Source organism: Cetorhinus maximus, chromosome 24 (genome assembly GCF_964194155.1).
Source record: "Cetorhinus maximus chromosome 24, sCetMax3.hap1.1, whole genome shotgun sequence".
In the NCBI taxonomy this organism is placed as follows: domain Eukaryota; kingdom Metazoa; phylum Chordata; class Chondrichthyes; order Lamniformes; family Cetorhinidae; genus Cetorhinus; species Cetorhinus maximus.
This window is the reverse complement of record NC_135902.1, coordinates 21462237-21484979: the sequence shown is the minus strand read 5'-3', so window position 1 is coordinate 21484979 and position 22743 is coordinate 21462237. Positions and strand designations below refer to the sequence as shown.

Genomic DNA, 22743 nt, shown 5'->3' with positions numbered 1-22743 from the left:
TTCCCGGAGCTGCAACACCAACGGTCGGCTCGCAGCCCGGGAAATTATCCCTGAAAACCTGCAGCGTCTCCTCCACCAATACCGCAGCTCCTGAGTCCGCCATCACTGCCGGCCGGCCTGTGCGAATCAAACTGTTTGGCCCCGCCCAGCGCCGCCGCGTCTACATCCCTGCGCTTTCTATTGGCTGCTGCTGGGCACCGCACCTGAATGACGGCACATTCTGTCCCCGCCCACCAATCTAATCAGGTGCCCGCCCCCTGGCCCTGATTGACAGGTCGATTCAGTCGCGTGATAGCCGCGTGACCTCATTATTCATTTCTGGAATGAGGGTGTCACAGGCTGGGCAAGCATCTATTGTCATACAATAGGGCCTTAGTACAATACGGCATAAAACGAGGCCATTCAGCCCGTCAAAGCATTGATGGCTTCTCCACAAGAGAAGCTCTGTCGTCCCACTCCCTTGTGAAACCCACAATTACCGCCCTATCAGGTGAGAGGAACCTTTTTCACAGCCAGTAGTTAGGGTCTGGAATGCGCTGCCTGGAAGTGTGGTGGAGGTAGGTTCAATTGAGGCATTCAAAAGGGCATTGGATGATTATTTAAATAGAAACAAAGTGCAGGGTTACAGGGAAAAGGCAGGAGATTAGCACTAAGTTAAAATGCTCATTGAGCTGGCACAGACACGATAGGCCAAATGGCCTCCTTCTGCACCGTAACAATTCTGTGATACACTTGATCATCAGCCAAGTGATGGAAAGTGTCAACCACAGTGCTATCAAGCAGCACTTACTCAGCAATAACCTGCTCACTGACACTCAGTTTGGGTTCCGCCAGGGCCACTCAGTTCCTGACTTCATTACAGGCTTGGTCCAAACATGGAAAAAGAGCTGCACTCTGCACTGAGAGTGACTGCCCTTGCCACCAAGATAGCATTTGACGTAGTGTGGCATCATGGAGCCCTAGCAACACTGATGTCGATGGGAGCCAGGGGGAAAACTCTCTGCTGGTTGGAGTCATTCTAGCGCAAAGGAAGATGGTTGTGGTTGTTGGAGGTCAGTCATCTCAGTCCCGGGACATCACCGCAGGAGTTCCTCAGGGTAGTGTCCTACGCCCAACCATTTTTGGCAGCTTCATCAATGACCTTCCCTCCATCATAAGGTCAGAAGTGGGGATATTCGCTGATGATTGCACAATGTTCAGCACTATTCACGGCTCTTCAGATACTAAAGCAGTCCATGTTCAAATGCAGCAAGACCTGGACAATATCCAGGCTTGGACTGATAAGTGGCAAGTAACATTTGTGCCACACAAGTGCCAGGCAATGACCATGTCCAACAAGAGAGAATCCAACCATCGCCCCTTGATATTCAATGTCATTAAATCACCCCTATCAACATCCTGGGGGTTACCATTGACCAGAAACTGAACTTGACTAGACATATTGAACAACAGTTCAACAACAACAGTTGAAGTTACTAAACATTCTGAATCTTACATTTGAGCTATTGTGTAAGATTGCTTTTACCATGGAGATGGTAACAAAGATCAAAGAATGTTCAGAGAACCTCATCCTTTGCAAACAGCTTTTGTTCACTGTCAGCAGGCTTCTGCCATGTCTAAAGTGAGGGGAGTCTCAGAAGAATGTTGTTGAGAGACGCTACATGATTTGTTATTGCTACAATGACAGCCACACGGCACAAGCATGTCTGAACAGAAATGCTTTAATTTTCAGACTCAGGCCATTTTGCAACTACTTGGTGAGCGAAGGCTAAAACAGGAAAGAGAACTCATTCCAGTGGAAAACAGCGACATCATAAAGATGCAATTCACAATCCTGAAGTGAATCCAGAATGCTTAAGACAGGCTTGTCCAACTTTTCACTTGGGCAGTGGGCACATTTCCATTTTCTTCCTCACTCAGGGCACCAATGAGCAAATTTTGGAAAGATAAGGTTTGGCACAACATTAAACTGAATTTCAAAATACCATTGAGGTAGGAAGAAAAGAAACAACCTGCAGAGCAAAAATAAAGCAATGACAAAGCAATAAAATGATAATTAAAAAGAGTAATTAATAAATATCACCATTAGAGTGTGAGAGAGGCAGAGTCTGTTTGTCTGGCTCACTCCCAATTTCTTGATGCTCACTTCCTCACGCTCAGCCACTGTGTGATTAGGTTTGATTGTGTGTTGGGTGAGGGTGAGTGGGAATCCTGAGACTGCAAGTGAGCCAAGCAGACACACACACTCCCACGCTTTCTACCCCCCCACACTCCCACCCTCTCTCCCCTCCATACTCCCACCCTCTCTCCCCGCCACACACTAACTCTCTCTCCCCCCCACACACACTCACTCACTCTCTCCCCCCACACTCACTCACTCTCTCCCCCCCACACTCACTCACTCTCTCTCTCCCCCCACTCTCACTCACTCTCTCTCCCAGACTCAGTCACTCTCTCTCTCCCCCCACTCTCACTCACTCTCTCTCTCCCCCCACTCTCACTCACTCTCTCTCCCAGACTCAGTCACTCTCTCTCTCCCCCCACTCTCACTCACTCTCTCTCCCAGACTCAGTAACTCTCTCTCTCCCATACTCAGTTACGCTCTCTCTCTCCCACACTCATAATCAACATCCTGGGGGGTTACCTTTGACCAGGAAATGAACTGGACTAGCCAGATCAATACTGTGACTAAAAGAGCAGGTCAGAGGTAGGAATCCTGTGGAGAGTAACTCACCTCCTGACTCCCCAAAGCCTGTCCACCATCTACAAGGCACAAGTCAGGAGTGTGATGAATACTCTCCACTTGCCTGGATGAGTGCAGCTCCAACAATACTCATGTATTGTATCATGTATCCAACAATTCTCTCTGGAATCTCTTCACCCGCACCACCCAGCCCAGAGACTCTCCTCCTGCCAATACCTCTTTTTCCGCAGCACTCTCGCTCCCGCCTGTGTTGCTGATCCTCCCATCACAGACTGCTTTTCCCCACATTTGCTGCTGATAGGCTCATGGCTAATAGGCCACAATGGGTAGCTTCACGTGCATTACACAAGCCTGGCTTAAGAGAAGAGGAGCTAGGGCTGTACAATATTTAGACTTCATCACAATCACTCAAATGAAAGAGACTTTTGTGCAAAGGTGTTGGTAAATCAACAGTACATTAAGGTGTGCATCGATGCGGCTGCAGGTTGCTCTGTTATGAGTAGAAACATGTCGGAGACTAAATTTATTAACAAACCTCTAACTGAGAGAACAGTCAGTTGAAAACCTACTCTGGTGAGGTATTAGAAAATTTGCAGACAAATGGAGCGTAATGTCCAACATAAGGGCAAATCCTTCAAGTTACCTATTGTTGTAGCAAGGTATGTCAACATCCCAATGTTAATAGGAAAAGACTGGCTTCATAAGTTAAAGTTAGACTAGAAGCATGTTTTTCAGTTGTGATGACCAAAGAGCTTGGTCAGCTATTGAATAGCTATAGCAACATTTTTGAAGACAGTTATGAAGCTATGATCACTATGAAAGCATACATCTGAATCAGGCCTGATGAAGGACCAATATATTTGCAAAGCTAGGCCGGTTCCTAAATGCCCTTAAAACCCGAGCACAGCTGGAAGAAAGCTGCAGCAACAGGTCCACAGCTGGCACTACAACAGCCGAGCTCGACTGAATGATAAGGAAAGTTTTAAAACTGAAGGCAGAGCTGAAAAATTGCCTTCCAATATATTTTCTCTGATTTAAAAAGCCACGAGGTAGCCCAGGCTTCTTGTTTCAAAGGTTTCCTGCAGAGTTATTAAGTTTAAAAACAGCAGCCCTGTCCGCGCAATGGGAGCCCACCAAGGCCCAATAGGCTTGGGACGAACAGCAGCTGCGGAGCCACCTTGAAGAAAAAATATTAAAGAGGTACTCACCTGTTATGAAAAACAGCCATGGATAGTAAATTAAAATTACCAGACCAATTTAGGCTAAGGCACGGGCAAACTGGCTGCAAAATTGGACATCTTGGAGAAAATAATTTTTAGGTTACGGGAGTATGTTAGGATTAAGCAAGAAATCAGAAGAAGTCCATGTTAATATGCTTTTATACTTTTTTGGCATATTTGCGGATGAAATAATCCTAAAAGAAGGTATAGATGAATCCTCAACCACGTTTGGTGAGCTATTAAAAGCCTTTTACAAATATTTTTAACTCCAAGTTGTGGAGAGCACATACCTTAAAAAGATTGTCTAGAACACCCCTGATAAAGCACCAAAGGGGCAAGGAGACCCCAAGGTGAGGGAGACAGGAGTCCCCAGGCCATGGGAGACAATACCTAAGCAAAACACAAGATTGTCACAGACCATGTCAGCACAATGAAGAGCATGAGCCAAAGAGTTTAGTGCAGAAGAAAGAAGAGGCTGAGAAATAGCTGAAAGGCTTAATAATGGAGCTTTTTAAAAACGCTGACACATTACGCAAACAGCAGGTGACAGTGTGAATGAGCAGCTGGCTGGAAAGCTATCTGAGGTAACCCAAAATAAACAAAACCTGCAAAAAGAAAATGAAACTGTTCCACAGGAAATGGTGCATAGAATAGCTGGGTTGGAAGAACTCAACCAGAAGTACAGTCAGGCACAACTGCAGGTAGAAAAGGTACTCAAACAGCCCACTGCCCTGAAAGACACTTAGAAGTATCAATACGTAGCTCTGGAAAAACATGTGGAGCTAAAAAAGATGTTGAATACTAGTTCAGCAAAAGCTGCATTGGAACTATCAGAGCAACAAAGCAATGCACTGAAGCACAGCATGAGTTGGCAAGAAGTCAACGAGAAAATAAACAGTTGAAAGATCAGCTGATTGTCCTTCAAGGTCACATGCGTGAAGAAATGAAGATTGTCTTGAACATCAGAATGGAAGAACAGCAGAAAAAAACTCAAGGAGACTCTGGCGAATTACAAGAAAACTCAAGACAAAGCAATTGAGCGTTGCAAAGAAAAGGAAACCTGTTGATGGCCCTTCACACACTCCTAGGGTCCCTCAGGTCAAAGTTTGTTCCTCTCAAAAATTACAAAGAGAAGAAAAATTAATTTAATGTTACTCTGAATGAACTCAAGGACCAGTTGGCAGAGAAGACTCAACAATGTTCAATATTCCAGGAGGAAGCCAAGAGATCCAAAAAAGAGACTGAAAAGCTGAAGAACCAGCTGAATGGAAAAGAGGATGCATTTAAAGGAAAAAGAAAATTAGCCGTTTGGAAGTACAGAACTTGAGTATTGCTGAAAACAGACATTTTCTCAAAGCTTTTCGTCTTCAACTCATCAGGAAAATTGCAAGGATACTAATGTCAGGGGAAGCAACAATTTTATACTGTATGAAAAGAGACTGTGATTGGTTGGCAAGTGGTCTCTGATTGGTAGAGGTGTTGCCATGGAGAATGCACCAGTATTGGTGACTGACAGTTAACTGCTGAGCATTGTTTGATATTTAAACCAGGCAGCTTGACTTTGATTGGTTAAGACATTGCCCTGAGGAATGAACCAGCAAATGGCTATCACTTATTTTGTTTAGATGAAACTGGACATGTTCTTTCTGTCTGCAAAGAACAGGGCCCTGTGTATTAATATATGTAGCTGCCAGTATACACACACGCGCCAAACTGCGAGCCTGACTGACAATCTTAAATTGGTTGTCAGCGTAATTCTTAACACACTGAGCATTATTTAGCAAATGTTGTCCAATTGCAGAATCACATCTAATGTTGGTTTGTACTTTGCCCATTAGCGAACAGCCAAAGGGACATGCTGTTTGATACGATCTGCCAGTCTTTGGGACGTACGGCCTACACACCTAGCATCACACTGGCACTGAAATTCATATATCACATTACTCATTTGTGTGATAGGCAGAATCACACTTGGCTTGATGGCAGCATCCTGTTAGTGGCGAATACCACTCATGTTGCTAATGTATAGCAGCAGCGTGAAACAGCTAGCTTCACCTGTTGCTCAAATCTTTGAGATACCTTGCCCTTCCAGGATAAGCTGAGGTAGATTGGGCACTTTTCAGGGCCGAAAGTGGCAGCCTTAGCCCCATTCATGAGTTTGCATGATATATAGCGCAAAATGATCCGATCAGTGTAGCCATTATCCTGCAGGATGTCTTTGTAACGCCCTATTTCAGCATCATGCTTACATGGTGAGCAAATGGCTTGGGCCCTACTTATGAGGTTGCCATTGAGGCTGATCTTATAGGGCGTGGAACTGTAAGAATCCCAACATGTATATTGACCGATGAAGGTAGGTTTGTGGTAGACTGTGGTAGAGAATCCCCTGGCAGAATTCTCAACTAGTACATCAAGGAAGGGGAGTTCATTTGACTGCTCCATTTCAAAAGGTGAATTTGAACGCAGGATGGTGCCCATTAAGACATGCAAGGAAATTATTACATGCAGTTTCAGATTTAAATATTAAAAATGTATCATCCACATATCGGAAATATGCAAGGGGTAGGAGGTTAAGTGTCATTCCGTCGAAGACACGTTTCTCATGGAACCCAACAAAGATGATTGTGGGAGCTGGGCCTAGAGGGGATCCCAAGGCAACACCTTCTATTTGGGCATACATGGTGTCATTAAAACTGAACTCAACTGCGTGAGTTGCCGAGTTCATAAGTTCTATGAATACTGATTCATGCAATGGTGACGGGTCTAGATCACCACCATATGGTGCTGCAGCACAAATATCTATGGCTTCCTTAAGTGGAACATCGGTGAATAGGCTAACAATGTCAAATGAGCACATGGACACAGCATTGCTATTGATATGCAAGTCCTGTATGGTCTTCGCAAATGTGAAGGAATCCTTCGCTGTGTAAGTGGAAAACTTGCTCAAGATTGTTTGTAACAATTCACCCAACCATTTGGCCAATTCATGCTGTGTAGAACCAGTCATAGATAAGATAAGGCGTAAAGGGACATCACTTTTGTGTATCTTGGGTAGCCCATACATACGTGGACGCAGCGAACTGTGAGGACAAGCCCTGTTCGTATATATCACACAGCAGCTCATCACTCTTACACAAGTCCAGCAAGCATTTTTTAAGCTTACTTTCAAGCAAGGCAGTCCGGCCGTATTGAGCGGTAGGTCCAATGGATATGAATTTGGACACATCATTAAGAATGCAGTGCGTTTTGTTGATATAGTCGCGCTTGTTAAGTATGACTATTCCCCTCCCTTTGTCAGGTTTACTGATGTGTATGTCTGGGTTGGTCTTAAGGCTTCACAACTCTGTAAGACATTCACATTGCATGTGAAAATCAGACAGGTCATTCGGAATCCTGCAATATCAGCAAGGCACATTTACAAGGATTCAGCATCTTCAGCGAACGCTGGTTTGTGGCGGGATAGCTGGAATTAGACGAGTTTGAACTCAGCTAATACCTCTTGCCTTTTGATTTGGGATGAAGGCACACTAAAATTGAAACCATGACTCCTTGCTTTCTGAGAGTACGTGGTCAGAAAGATTTGTTACGTGTTTAGTGGTGTCATTAATTGCATTGTCATACCTCATCCGCTTAAGTGAGTTTATGGTGTGGACGTCATCTATTGAGGAAATAAAGCGGGTACAGCGTAAATTAGTAACCCTGTTACCACTCTGTTCAATCTCATCTTGCAAAAACACGCCATCAATTGTGAGATTGAACATGAGAACACAAGAAATAGGAGCAGGAGTAGAGGAGTAGACCATTTGGCAGCTCAACCCTGCCCCGCCATTCAATAAGATCATAGTTGGTCTGCCCCAGGCCTCAACTCCTCTTTCATGCCAGCTCCTCATAGCCCTCAACTCCCCGATATTTCAAAAATCTATCTACCTCCTGTTTAAAAATACTTTCAGTGATCTAGCCTCCACAACTCTCTGAAGTAGAGAATTCCAGACATTCGCTACCCTCTGAGAAAAGAAATTCCTTCGCATCTTAGTTTTAAATGAGTGACCCCTTATTCTGTAACTACGTCCCCTAGTTCGAGATTCCCCCACTAATGGAAACATCTTCTCAACATCTACCCTGTCAAGCCCCCTCAGAATCTTGTATGCTTCAATAAGATCACCTCTCATTCTTCTAAACTCAAATGAATGAATGCCTAACCTGTTCTGCCATTCTTTATCCCAGGAATCAGCCAAGTAAATCTCTTTTGAACTGCCTCCAATGCCAGTATATCCTTTCTTAAATAGGGGGACCAAAACTGTACACAGGACTCCAGGTGCAGTCTCACCAACACCCTGCACAGTTGTAACAAGACTTCCCTATTTTTAAACTCCAACCCCCTAGCAATACAAGCCAAAATTCATTTGCCTTCTTAATTACTTGCTGCACCTGCGTGCTAACCTATTTGTGTTTCATGCACAAGAACACCCAGATCCCTCTGTGCTGCACTTTTTGGGAGTCTCTCTCCATTTAAATAATAGCCTGCCTTTGATTCTTCCTACCAAAGTGCATGACCTCACACTTTCCTACATTAAACTCCATCTGCCAAGTTTTTGCCCACTCTCTCAATCTATCTGTATCCCCTTGCAGATTCCTTATGTCCTTATCACAACATGCTCTCCCACCTATTTTTATATCATCAGCAAATTTAGATACATTAAACTTGCCCCCTCCTCCAAGTCATTAATATAGATAGTAAATAATTGAGGCCCTAGGGCTGATCCTTGTGGCACTCCACTAGTTACGTCTTTCCAACCTGAAAAAGACCCATTAACCCCAACTCTCTGTCTTCTGTGTGTTAACCAATCCTCAATCCATGCTAATACATTACCCCCAATACCATGAACTCCTATCTTGTGAAATAACCTTTTATGTGGCACCTTAATGAATGCCTTCTGGAAATCCAAATACACCACATCTACCAGTTTCCCTTTATCAACTCTGCGTGTTATATCTTCAAAGAACCCTAGCAAATCTGTCAAACATGATTTCCCTTTCACAAAACCAAATTGACTCGGTTTGATTGCATTAAGCTTTTCTAAATACCCTACTATTTCTTCCTTAATAATGGACTTCAGCATTTTCCCAAAGACAGATGTTAGGCTGACTGGCCTATAGTTTCCTGCTTTTTGTCTCCCTCCCTTCTTGAACGGGAGCATCACATTAGCAGTTTTCCAATCCTCTGGCACCCTCCCTGAACCCAGTTAGTTCTGGAATGTTTTGACCAATGCCTCCACTATCTCTGCAGCCACTTCCTTTAAAACCCTTGGATACAGGTCATCAGGTCCTGGTGACTTGTCTGCCTTTAGTCCCATTAGTATGTCAAATATTTGTTCCTCATGATAGAGACTGTTACAAGATCTTTCCTCCCATTAGCTCCTTGCTTTTATGATATCTTTGAGGTATTTATAGTGTCCTCCACCGTGAAGACTAATGCAAAACATTGGTTCAAATTATCTGACATTTCTCTATTCCCTGTTACGAACATACGAAATAGGAGCAAATGTAGGCCATTCAGCCCCTTGAGCTTGCTCCACCATTCAATAAGATCATGGCTGATCTCTTTGTGCTTCGAGTTCCACATTCCCATCTACCCCGATAACCTTTTATTCCCTTGCCTCACAAGAATCTAGCTACCTCTGCCTTAAAAATATTCAGTGACCCCGCCTCCACCGCCTTCTGAGGCAGAGTCCCAAAGTTGCATAACCCTCTCGGAGAAAAAAAATTCTCCTCATCTCTGTCCTATAAGGGCAACCTCTAATTTTAAAACAGTGCCCCCTAGATCTGGACTCACCCACAAGAGGAAACATCCTTTCCATGTCCACTTTGTCAAGATCATTCAGGATCTTATATACTTCAATCAAGTCACCCCTCACTCTTCTACACTCCAGTGGAAACAAGCCAAGCCCATCCAACCAATCCTCATAAGACAACCCGCTCATTCCAGGTATCAATCTAGTAAACCTCCACTGAACCACCTCCAACGCATTTACATCTTTCCTTAAATAAGCAGACCAGAACTGCACACAGTATTCGAGATGCGGTCTCACCAATGCCCTGTATAACTGAAGCATAACATCCCTACTTTTATCTTCAATTCCTCTCATAATAAACGATAGCATTCCATTAGTCTTCTTGATTACTTGCTGTACCTGCATACTAACTTTTTGTGACTCATGCACAAGAACACCTAGATCCCTCTACACTTCGGAATTCTGCAGTCGTTCTCTGTTTAAGTAATACTCTGCTTTTTTTATTCTTCCTGCCCAAGTGAACAATTTTACATTTTCCCAAACTATACTCCATCTGCCAGATTTTTGCCCACTTGGTTTTCTATATCCGTCTACAAACTCCTTGGGCAGAATTTTATGGCCCCGTTTCGGCGGGGATGGGGCTGTAAAATGCGGCGAGCCATTATAAACCCATTGACTTCGCGGGAACATAAAATCCCACTGTCGTAAAATTCTGCCCCTTATGTTTCTTCACAACATACTTTCCTACGTATCTTTGTGCTGTCTGCAAATTTAGCTCCAATGCCTTCACTCCCCTCATTGATGTAAATTGTAAAAAATTGAGGCCCCAGCACAGGCCCCTGGGGGACTCCATTCATCACATCCTGCCAATCAGACAAAGACCCATTTATGCATACTCTCCATTGTCTGCCAGCCAGTCAATCTCCTATCCATGCTAATATGTTACCCTCGATACCTATTCCATACATCTAGGGAATTTTGGAAAATTAACACCAATGCATCTACCACCTCATTAGCCTCTTTAAGACCTTAGGATGAAGTCCATCTGGACCCGAGACTTGTCAGCCCGCCAGCTCCATCAGTTTGCTCAGTACTGCTACCCCAGTGATTGTAATTTCACCAAGTTTCTTTCTCCCCTCCACCTCCCAATTTACAGCTATTACTGGAATTTATTTTGTATCCTTTACAGCGAAGATGGAGGTAAAATATTTGTTCACCTCATCCGCCATTTCCTTATTATCTACTCTTAAACTACCCATTCTCACTCTCTAGAGGACCAACACTCACTTTACCTGTTTTCCTGTCTTTTCCTGTTTAAATAACTATAGAAACTCTTGCTATCCGTTTTTGCATTTCCAGCTAGCTTCCTCTCATCCTCTAATTTCATTCTCCTGATTAACCTTTTAGTCATTCTCTGCTGTTCTTTATATTCTGACCAATCATCTGACCTGTCACTCATCCTTGCGCAGTTATATGCTTTTTCTTTAAGTTTGATGCTTTCCTTAACTTCTTTAGTTAACCATGGATGGTGGGTCCTCCCTTTAGAATTTTTCTTTATAGTAGGAATGTACTTACTCTGAATACTCTGAAATATCCCCTTAAATGCCTGCCACTGCTTCTCTATTGATCTATCCCCTTGCCTAGTATTTCAGTTCACTTCAGCTAGCTCAACTTTCATGCGCACATAGTTGCCCTTATTTAAGTTTAAAATACTAGTCTTAGACCCATTCTTCTCCCTTTCAAACTGGATGTAAAATTCAATCATATTATGGTCGCTGCTACCTAAGGTTGCCTTTATTCTGGGGTCATTAATTAATCCTGTCACATTACACAATATCAAATCTAATATAACCTGCTCTCTATTTGGTTCCAGAACATGCTGCTCTAAGAAACTATCTGGAAAGCATTCTATGAGCTCCTCATCCAGGCTACTATTGCCAATCTGATTTTTCCTGTTTATATGTAGATTAAAGCCACCCATGATTATTGCCATTCTTTTATCACAAGCACCCAATATTTCTTCCTGGTATACTTTGTCCTACATTGTAGTTACTGTTAGGGGGCCTGTAGACCACTCCCACTAATGGCTTCTTTCCCCTAATATTCCTTATCTTCACCCAAACCGATTCTATATCCTGATCTCCTGAGCCAAGGTCATCTCTAACTGTTGCACAAATGCCATCCTTGATTAACAAACAGTGCTACCCCGCCGCCTTTACCTAGCTTCCTATTCTTCTTGAAGGTCATACACCCCTCGATATTCAGGACCCAATCCTTGTCATTTGCAGCCAGGTCTCTGTAATGGCTATCAGATCATATTTATTTACTTCAATGTGTGCTATCAATTCATTTCCTTTGTTATGAAAGATAAAGAGCCTTTAGTTTAGTCTTTTTGTTATCTTTGTGACATCTAATCTTGATTCTTCGACCCTCATTTCCCATGTTATTAGTTTCCTCTCTTACCTTGTCTCTACTCTTTGACATACCACATCTTTCCACATTTGATCCCTTGCCCCCACTATTTAGTTTAAAACCCTATGATTCTGAACTATCCATGATGTGATTAAATTGAACTTTACTCTGTGTCTTGTAATGTTTCAGGTGAGGTGAACGCCAATGAAAACTCCCTGATCATCAATGATCTTCTACCCAACTACTCCTACATCTTCAAGGTCAAGGCAATGAGTGATAAGGGGTGAGGTCCAGAGCGAGAAGGAGTCATCACCATTGAATCGAAGGTGGAACTTTTGAGCCCTCTGAGTCCAGTTCCAGGTAATTGTTGGACTGACCACCTTGAGGTACCTGTCCTGGATATATTTCTATATGTTGCTGTTAGTCTGGAATGAGGCATTGCAAGGTCACAGTGGGTAAGGAGTTCAATCTGGAATCCTGGAAGATTCTCTGTAATCCACACAAACACTTAGATTTGCTCTTAGAGTTAAATATAATTCCATGAGAAAAGCCAAATTATCATTTTGAATACCTGTCTGGAGTGTGAACTCCTAAAATAACTTTGTGTGTTGTGTGCCATATGACAAGAAATTGGGCCAATTCAAGAAACTAAAGTAAGCAAGGATTGGAGAAAAGCAATTGTAAAATTTGTTTGACTTTCCTAATGGATGGTTATCTTTATTTATCCCTCAACTAATGTCATTATTATACTGCTGTTTGTGGGACCTTATTGTGCACTGATTGACTGCTGCATTCCCTACAGTACTACAACAAAAACTTGCATTTATATGGCATCTCTAACATGGCAGAATGTCCCAATCTACTTCATCCAAATTTCACAGCAAGTCACAGAGGGAGATAGAGGTCAGATAACCAAAAGCTTGGTCAAGGAGGCAGGTTTGAAACAGCATCTTAAAGAAGGAAAGAGACATAGAGAGGTGGAGAGGTTTAGGGAGGGAATTCCAGAGCTCGGGATCCAGGCAGCTGAACACCTGGTCAGCAACGGTGGAGCAATTAAAATCAATGATGTGGAAGATGTCAGAATTGGAGAATTATAGAGATCTCAAAAGTTTAATAAGGATGGGGAAAGTTACAGAGCAAGGGAGAGGTGAGGCTGTGGTGGGATTGGAAAATGGATGAGAATTTTCAAGTTGACACATTGCAGGGCAGGGAGCAAGCACAGTAGTATTGGGTGAACGGAAATTGGTGTGAAAGATATGGCTGCAGAGTTTTGTCTCCATTTGGTTTGCGGGGCTCTAGTTTCTCAGGTGGAAGATGGGAGGCTGGCCAGGAGAACACTGCAATGGTTAAGCCTTGAGGGTTTCATCAGCAGATGAGCTGACACTGTTACGGATGTGAAGGCATGCAATCTTGATGTTGCAGGAAATATGTGGTCAATAGCTCATCTTGGGGTCAAATGTGACACCAAGATGTGAACAGTCTGGTTTAGGTTCAGATATTTGCCGGAAAGATGGCTGAAGTTGCTAGTTGGGGAACAGAATTTGTGGCAAAGACCAAAGTCTTCAGTCTTCCCAATATTTAGTTGAAGGAGACTTCAACTCATTCAGTACTGGATTCTGACAAGCAGTGTGACAAATCAGGGACAGTGAATAGGTCAAGAGAGGGCATAGTGAGGTAGAGTTGAGTCATCAGCAAATACATGGAGCCTGACATTCGGATGATGTCGCCAATGGGCAGCATGTAGATGGGAAATGGTAGAGGTGCAGCCAAGAATAGATCCTTGTGGTACACCAGAGATAACGGTGTGGGAGTGGATAAATGCAAGTATACAAGTTCTTTGTTTCTTTTCTTTTATGCCCATCGTTTCATATCCCGATGGCCCAAACTCTGCCTGAGAACCAAGCAAATAACTGTGATCTCTTGGATAGTGTTCATTCATTCTGCTTTTTGATCAAGTTGCAGAGTGGAGAGGCCCACCTTGTGTCACGTACATTGCAGGGTAGTAGGACTGTTCCTGCAGATTGCCGAATGAGCCTGTTCCTTGATTTTTATCAATTGATTTAACAGTCCCCGATTTCTCAACCACTCGGGAGTAATGGACTGTTTCCCCAATATCTGTGTTTTTTGTATTTGTTTGTTCTTGTGTTGTGGGAAAGGCAGCATGTATTGCTATTCTTCGTTCTGAGGTGATGGTAGACCTTAAGAACCGGCATTGTTGTCTTTGCAACTGGAGTTACTTGCCAAACTGTTCAAATGGCATTAAGTATCAACCGTGTAGAAAACTCTAGTGAATCAGGTAGGTTTGTACAATAGTCATTACTAGAATATGTTAATCAATTCAGTTTGACAACTTGCCATGATGGGATTTAATTACACAGAATCTGGATCACTAAGTAAGCACCAAAACCATTAGCCACGAGCTTGGCTCCCTAGTGTTAACTCCTTAGAGTTTGGTAAGCATTGTCGATTGACAGGTCCATAAGAAGTCCACATGAAGGGCCAAGAACCATAGTGCAGGACACCAGTAAAGTTGAAAAGGATTAAGAGAAAAGATTAAGTACATCAGAAAGTAGTGATTAGATAATGTCAAGTTTTGGTTTTAAAAACAAGTAGGAGGAAGGGTAAGAAGTCCAGCTTAGCTCAGTTTAGTAATACACTCATCTTTGAGTTAGAAGGTCATGGGTTCAAGCACAACCGAGTCTGATCCTGACATCAGTCATTGTCCACCCCCATGCTCCAGGCAGTGAGGATCAGGAAAGAGAACTACGGCCTAAATTCTAACCCAGAAGTGTCCAGGACAATTTTAATGGTCAAAGTCCACCCTAGCTGAGGTAAAATCACTCAGCATGGTCCAGGGGTTAGAACCTGGCACCTATCTGCTCTGTTTTGTATGCATCAACTGCACTATTGGCAATCTCCTGCGAAGAGTTTAGATCTTGATGCGGTGGTTGTTAATAATTTATTGCATAACGGAATGGTGAGTGCAGTCATGCACTGTTGGAGGAATTGAATAGATTCTGAATCCCCCTATTTTTTGTCCTGCAGGCTCTCCTTTCACACTGAGCATGCCCAGTGCTCCAGGGCCCCTGGTATTTACTGCCATTAACTCTGAGTTACTCAAACTAAGCTGGGAGAAACCCCGCAAACCAAATGGAGACATCATGGGCTACCTGGTGACTTGTGAGCCATTGGATGGTCAAGGTAAGCACCAAAACAATTTTTAATAACAACCCATTTCTTCCTGCAGGAAGTCACTGGTTTAGTTAAGTTGGTAGCACCCTTACCTCTGAGTCAATAGGTTTTTGGTTCAAGACTCATTGCAATTCTCCAGTCACATCCTCCAAGGATCCCATACTCACTTTAGCCACTTTCTTTCTTTTTATATACCCATAGAAGCTCTTGCTGTTTGCTTTTATATTTCTTGCCAATTTACTTTCATAATCAATTCTTTCCCTCTTTATTAGCTTTTTAGTCATCTGCTGCTGGTTCCTAAAATATTCCCAATCCTCTGGCCTACCATTAGTTTTCGCTGCTTTGTGTGCTTTAGTTTTTGATTGGACACTCTCCTTGACCACCTTTGTTAACCACGGGTGGTTCATCATCGAGTCCTTCTATTTAAGTGAGATAAATTTTTTCCGAGTGTTATGAAATATCTGTTTAAATGTCTGCCACTACTCATCTACTTACCTTCCCCTTAGTCTATTTTCCCAGCTTACTTTAGACAACTCTTTCTTCATACCTCTGTAATTGCCCTTATTTAAGTTGAGGACACTGGTTTGAGGCCCGAATTGCTCGTCCTCAAAAAAGAATTTGAAATTCTACCATGTTGTGATCACTAGCCCCCCAGAGGATCCTTAACCACGATATCTCTTATTAATCCCACCTCATTACACATTACTAGACCTAAAATAGCCTGTTCCTGGGTAGGTCCTGCAATGTATTGCTCTAAGAAACTATCCCTAATGCACTCTACAAATTTGTCTTCCATGTTACCCCTGCCAATCTGATTTGTCCAGTCAATATGCAGATTAGGATCACCCATGGCAATTGTAGCGCCCTCCTTACACACCTCCATTATTTCCCAATTTATACTCTGTCCTACAGTGAGGCAACTCTTCGGGGGCCTATAGACAACTCCCACCTATGACTTCTTCCCCTTGTTATTGCTTAGTGCTACCCAAACTGATTCCAAATCACAATCTATGGCACGTATATCACTACTCACCACCACACTGATACCTTCCTTTATTAAAAAAGCTACCCCATCTCCTTTTCCTATTTTTCTGGAACGTCAAATACTCTTGAATATTGAGTTCCCAGCCTTGGCCACTCTGTAACCACGTCTCCGTAATAACTATCAAGTCGTATTCACTTATTTCTATTTGTGCGGTCAACTCATCTATCTTGTTACAAATGCTGCGTGTTTTCAGACAAAGAGCCTTAAGCTATGACTTTTTAACCATTATTGCTCATTCTGGTTCTAATTTCTGCTGCACTCTTCTGCTTATATTTTCTGCCTCTTCCTGTCACACTTTGATTATTATTCGCCTCTTCACTACCCTGTACCTCTGCTCTCTCATTTCTTTTTTGTCTCACTTTAGCACACTGTGTCTCACTGTAGCATTATCGATATGTTTGGAAATGAAAACTGGCACAATCTTGTGTTTAATACATTCTTGGAGAAATTCAATAGATAGCTTACCTGTTCTTAACTTACCTGTAAGTTGAACCATGTGGTTGATATCCTGAATTTGATCTTTGTTGTACATCTGTCTTAGGTATACAAATAGTCATTTGGTAGTACAGAACGTGAGTATTGCTGAAAAAAGACATTTTGTCAAAGCTTTTCATCTTGCACTCATCAGGACACAAGAATACCAATGTCAGGGGAAGCAACAACTTAATACTGTATGAGAAGAGGTTGCTGATTGGAGAATGCCATGTAGAATGCACCAGTTAATGGTGACTGACAGTTAACTGCCAAGCATTGTTTGACGTTTAAACCAGGCAACTTGACTCTGATTGGTCAAGACATTGCCTTGAGAAATAAACCAGCAAATGGCTATCACTTATTTTGTTTATCTGAAGCGGGTGCAATGTGTGTGTACATGTTCCTTCTGTCTGCAAAGAACAGGGCCCTGTGTATTAATATATGTAGCTGCCAGTACACACACACGTGCCGGACTGCAAACCCGACTGACAATCTTAAATTGGTTGTCAAAGCTTTTCATCTTGCACTCATCAGGACAATCACAAGAATACCAATGTCAGGGGAAGCAACAACAGGTTTACTAAATTGATACCTGGAATGAGTGAGTTGTCTAATGAGGAAAGGTTAGACTGACTGAGCTTGTTTCCATTGGAGTTTAGAAGAGTGAGGGGTGACTTGATTGAAGTATATAAGATCCTGAACAGCATTGACAAGATGGAGGTGGAAAGGATGTTTCCTCTTGTGGGTGAGTCCAGAACTAGGGGGCACTGTTTTAAAATTAGGAGTTGCCCTTTTAGGACACAGATGAGGAGAAATTTTTCCTCTCAGAGGGTTGTGCGACTTTAGAACTCTCTGCCTCCGAAGGCGATGGAGGTGAGGTCATTGAATATTTTCAGTATGGAGGTAGATAGATTCTTGTTAGACAAGGGAATGAAAGGTTATCGGAGGTAGATACGAATGTGGAATTCGAAACACAGATCAGCCATGATCTTATTGAATGGCGGAACAGGCGCAAGGGGCCAAAAGGCCTACCTCTGCACCTATTTCAGATGTTTGTCTGTTTGGGAGGCCAGTGGGAATTTGTGCTGGATCATGCAGTGCTGGCCTTATTAACTATGCAGTCAGGGGTTTTCCGACATTTTTCGTGGTGGTGCGGACTAGATGGTGTGTGATGCACCATCATAATCAGGCACCATATTTAAAAGGTAACCGGGCATTAACTTACCCACCATTGAAGTAGGAGAAGACCTGCCGATCACAGGGACCTCCAGCCCCCAGGTTCAGCTATGCTTCCTTGGAAGTCCTTTTCAATGCAATGGAGGCCAGGAGGGCCATTCTCTACCCAGTAGATAGAAAGAGGAGGCTGAGCCATCAGACGAACTTGGCATGGGAGGAAGTCTCCATGGAGGTCAGCGCCAAGGGCCTCCGCCAGAAGCCTCTCTGAAATGCCACAAATGGATGAATGACCTCATCCGTTCCGCCAGGATAAGTGAACACTCAACTGCTCATACCCACCTCAATGAATGGTTCAGGGGACATTGGCCTCAGTGGAAAGGGCACCATCCATGCAGCCCATACGTAAAAGAGCTACTCAACGTGATAAGGTAATGCCCTATTGCTCCACTGCAGTCCATCTAGTCTGCAGGTGGACAGGCCACTGTGGGTCTCTGACCCTTCCACACAGAGAGCTCAGAGGCTATCTGGGAGGGGGGTGGGAGGGGCTTAGGCGCTGAGGGCACCAGCAGCCACCACATGGCATGCCTCTGCTGCTTGAAGCTCCAACTCCTGGAAGAAGATTTTGCTTGAAAATCCAAGCCCTGGAAGAAGCTGTTGTTTTGTGATCCAAATCCTGGAAGAAGCTGTTGCCTGAATGTTCAAACCTTGGAAAAAGCTGCTACTTGAAGATCCAGCTCCTGGAAGCTGCTGCATTGAGAAGATCCATGTGGTTGAAGGTCCACCCACCCACTGCTGCACCAAGGGCTATGGTTGCTGGAGGCCTCCATCATGATCTCCATAGACTGCCCCAGGCCTTCTTCAGGTAAGTGCTGACATTTGCATGCCATATTGGTCTAGATTTGTTCTGGACCGGCATGTAAAACCGCTGGATGATTGGGCTACTCACAATGAGAGGTTATGGAGGAAGAATTAATCCAGGCTGGTCGTTTGGTTCAAGTTGGTTTATTTTCAATCAGCTCCTCAGTGCTGCTGACTTCCAAATAACTTCCACATAAAGTGTTCCAACTGTATATTTTTATTCAACTTAGATGGGATAATCAATGCCCATCACCTCTTTAACTAGCAATTGTCTTTAACAAGGTGACTGCCATGCAGTGTGATTACTTATATATTGACAGATTCCCCTCTTTTCTTTTTAAATTAATACTTTGAAAAAACTTAATGTCATGTCTTTCCATATCTATAGTTCATGTATTTCCTTTACCAAATATATATATATATATATAATCAATTATAAAACAAAAAAGATTTTTTTTCATTGCATCATTACAACATAAGACACCCCTCTTCCAATACACTTAATAATTCCTTACAGCAGGCACTTCTTTTTGTAAAACAGTCTGATAGTTGGTGACTTGTGTCAACCCATTGTATCTTAGAGATCTCTCTTCTCTCTAACATTTCTTTTATGCTAGCTTGGTCTATTCTTAGCCTTTTATCAGTGACACTTTTTGTGGAATAAATGTTGTCCCAAAGAGACCGTTTATCAATATAACATTCTATAGGCAAACATTTCTCACATTGCCCCTTATACAATATTTCTGTCAGTATATTAGATAAGTAAACCCCCATATCTAATGCTTCTACTAAGGCCAGCATTTCAGCAGCTAAGGTGCTTTTCACTACCCTTTTTATTTTCTTTCCCTCCCAGGCCAGTGGGCAACATTTATCATTCTTTCCCCCAAGAATATGATAAGCCCTGTTGTGCTAGAATACCCATCCGGAAGATTGGCATGTGAAGCCTCGCTAAAAGTAGCCAACCTCATATCTTCTGGATCACCCAAGGTTGGAAACTCAATCACACATCTCTCAGAATTTATTTTTTTAAGTGTTTTATTTGCTCTCAGAACTTGCTCAACTGTAGCATGCTTCATCATGGTACTCAGCTCCAACACATCATTACTAGCATCAGGCCTAGCCTGAGTGCACAACCAGTTCAACTGCTAAATCAAACTTCTCAACTGTGCTGTTTCTTCCTTGGTAGCAGAATCCTCTTTTTGTGAGGATCTAGCCAGAGTTATTGGGATAAGATTGACATTTCTGGATAAGATTGTTGATTCAATGTCACTCCTAATTTCCTCTGCTTAATGTCTAACCCTATGTATTTAAAGGCCTCTGAAGCCGGATTTCCGACCTTGAATCCCTTCTTATCTTCTCGATTACCCATTGTTCAAATTCTACAGAGCCTCCCCGCAAGAAATCATCAACATGCATGATAAAGATTCCAGTAGGTTTTCCTTATGGTACCAGCAGAACATCTGCCTTTAACTGAATGCAACCTGTTTTCAACAGGACAGGCCTCACAGAAAAATACCATACTCTTGATGCATCATTCAATCCATAAACATATTTGTTCAATTTCCATAGCTTTCCTTCTACATCCCCAGCTTCTTTGGGCAGTTTCAAAAAAACTTCCCTCTGAAACATCTGCCCCTATAAAAAGGCAGCCTTTATGTCAATAAATTTGCGCTTCCAGGAATAGGATGCCAAAATAGCTAAAAATATCTTCAAACTCACTTTCCCTGTAGTAGGCGAGTCCACTCTGACATCCTGATCTCCTAGTCTCTCTTCAAAGCCTTAGGCTACTAATCTTGCTTTGGCCTTATATGTGCCATCTGGGGGTACCTTTTCTCTATAGATCCATCTGTCAGATAAAGCTGGCTATCCTCTGTCAGGTATTTCAAAATATACCCCAAATTCCTTCCAACTTTCTAACTCTTTCTGTTTGGCTTCCTTTATCCTTATTTTCCAATTTATTAGCAGCTACTAAAATCTCTCAGTCATAAGGACTTCTATTCCTATTGAGATTCCTAGCTTGCTCTCTAGTCCTCATTCTTGTTAAGCTATGGCCTCTACTCACATTCCTATCTCTTTCTGGACTGTTACTATATGATCGTTCCCCCATGCGAGCAGAACCCCATTTGCAAGTCTGTGATTTTTTTCTAGGGTCACGACCGCTTTCTGGTCCACTGTCAGAACTCATACTGAGCTTTCTGGGTTTCCACATCTTTACCTCGGTTTGCCAATTGATAGGTCTTGTCTCCTGTCCTTCACCCTTCACGTTTAGCCAATGTTTGTATTTACCAGTGGCATTTCCTGCTCTCCCTATGATGGTTGCATCCCTCCACATACTGGTCCCCTCTGGCATGTAGCCCTGTATCTGCCATCGTCTGCTCCTCATAACTCCCCAGTGTGTGTGTATGTGAAGTGCATGGTGCCTCCTCGCGTTCTATGTCCTGTTCAGATGCTGTAAAGGTATAGTCAGTACCAATTAACCATGAAGAATGTGGTTGTTTGATTGTCAGTTTGATTGTCATGTTGCACAATTAATACTTTCCCATCACTCCCTATTGCCTTGCCAGGTCCTTTCCACTCTTTATGGCCTTCCCTTTTATAATATACCATGTCTCCTAAACTGTATTCTTGATGGTCCTATGCGGTGCCGTAGGGCCCGCTGAATTTTCTCTGAAACCTCAACTTTAATGAAAGCTTTTCTGTCCGCATGCAAAGCATTCAAATGAGCAGAAAAGGTGGAGCTAATGCTGGTCCCTTCTAGAGCAGGGGAAGCATCTGACAACACCGAAGGTAACTTTGGATTTTTTCCATACACCAATTGGTAGGGACTGTATCACCCAACCATTTGCAGAAAGTTCTTTGTGTGCACCGTCCATGCTAGCACCATTTGCAATTCACAGTCTGGTTGATCAGCTAATATTTTATGTATGGTTTCTTTCACTAAGACCATTACTAAATGGGCTCTCAGCTGCAGTGTGCATAACTATGATGTTTAAATTTTCGCACGTCTCGAAAATCCTCATTGGTGAATTTCCCACCATTATCTATGAGGAACTTCGATGGTGTTCCTAATCCTGTTCCTACCCATTTCTCCATGACCTTACTGACAATGGTCCTTTTGTCTTTACTATGTATCACAGTGGATAGGCTGAATCTGGTTGCCATATCTATGAAGTGTAGTAAAATAAATCCCTATCCTTGCCCCAAACTTTCAAGTCCATTGCCACTGCATTGTTAAACTCCCTGGCTAGTGGCAGCTCACAACAGGTCGCGGTGGTGTCTTGCAATATTTAAGACAAATTTCACACTGAGCAGTGATTTGTTCAATAAGGTCATCACATCCTTTTTGGACCACTCCTGCATCTCGAATCAGAGTCTTCAGTTTCTGTGGTGCTGGATGTGCAAACTGTTTATGTAATTTTCAAATGATCTTCTTTTTGTCCACCAAATTCTTGTTCTCAGCAGTTAACAAAACTTCATGAACTTTTTGATGAGAAATCTCTGGCTTCCTCAGTGGCAAGCAGTGATAGCCTGACCGAATTAAATGTAGATCCACATTTTTCCCAAACACAACTGCTCTATTGTTCTTCATATCTAACATCATCTGAGCCTTGAAAAACTCAGCAGGTCTGGCAGCATCGTCGGATGCTGCCAGACCTGCTGAGTTTTTCCAGGTAATTCTGTTTTTGTTTTGGATTTCTAGCATCCGCAGTTTTTTGTTTTTATCATCTGAGCCTTCTTTATCACAGATCAACTTAACAATAGCGGTATCTCTCTAGAAACCACATCAGTACTGATAAACAGATCGATCCCTGCTATCTTACAAGGGAGGACCACCCGTTTGGAGGATGTTAATGTATTGTCATCTCCGAA

General features: G+C 42.8%; 1 protein-coding gene and 1 long non-coding RNA gene across 2 annotated transcripts in view; one reads left to right on the top strand and one right to left on the bottom strand.

Annotated features, from left to right (window-relative positions):
* galk1 (galactokinase 1) overlaps window positions 1–115 on the bottom strand; it is a 29571-nt gene extending 29456 nt beyond the window's left edge. Inside the window, exon 1 of the mRNA XM_078570847.1 lies at window positions 3–115. Coding sequence (XP_078426973.1) covers window positions 3–103 — 101 coding nt within the window. The 5' untranslated portion in view covers window positions 104–115. The remainder of the gene's footprint in view (window positions 1–2) is intronic.
* A 222-nt stretch (window positions 116–337) lies between these two features.
* Window positions 338–15328, top strand: LOC144699699 (uncharacterized). Its single transcript, XR_013580596.1, has 3 exons — window positions 338–490; window positions 12318–12488; window positions 15174–15328. It is a non-coding gene; the product is annotated as an uncharacterized LOC144699699 (long non-coding RNA).
* The last annotated feature ends 7415 nt before the right edge of the window (window positions 15329–22743 follow it).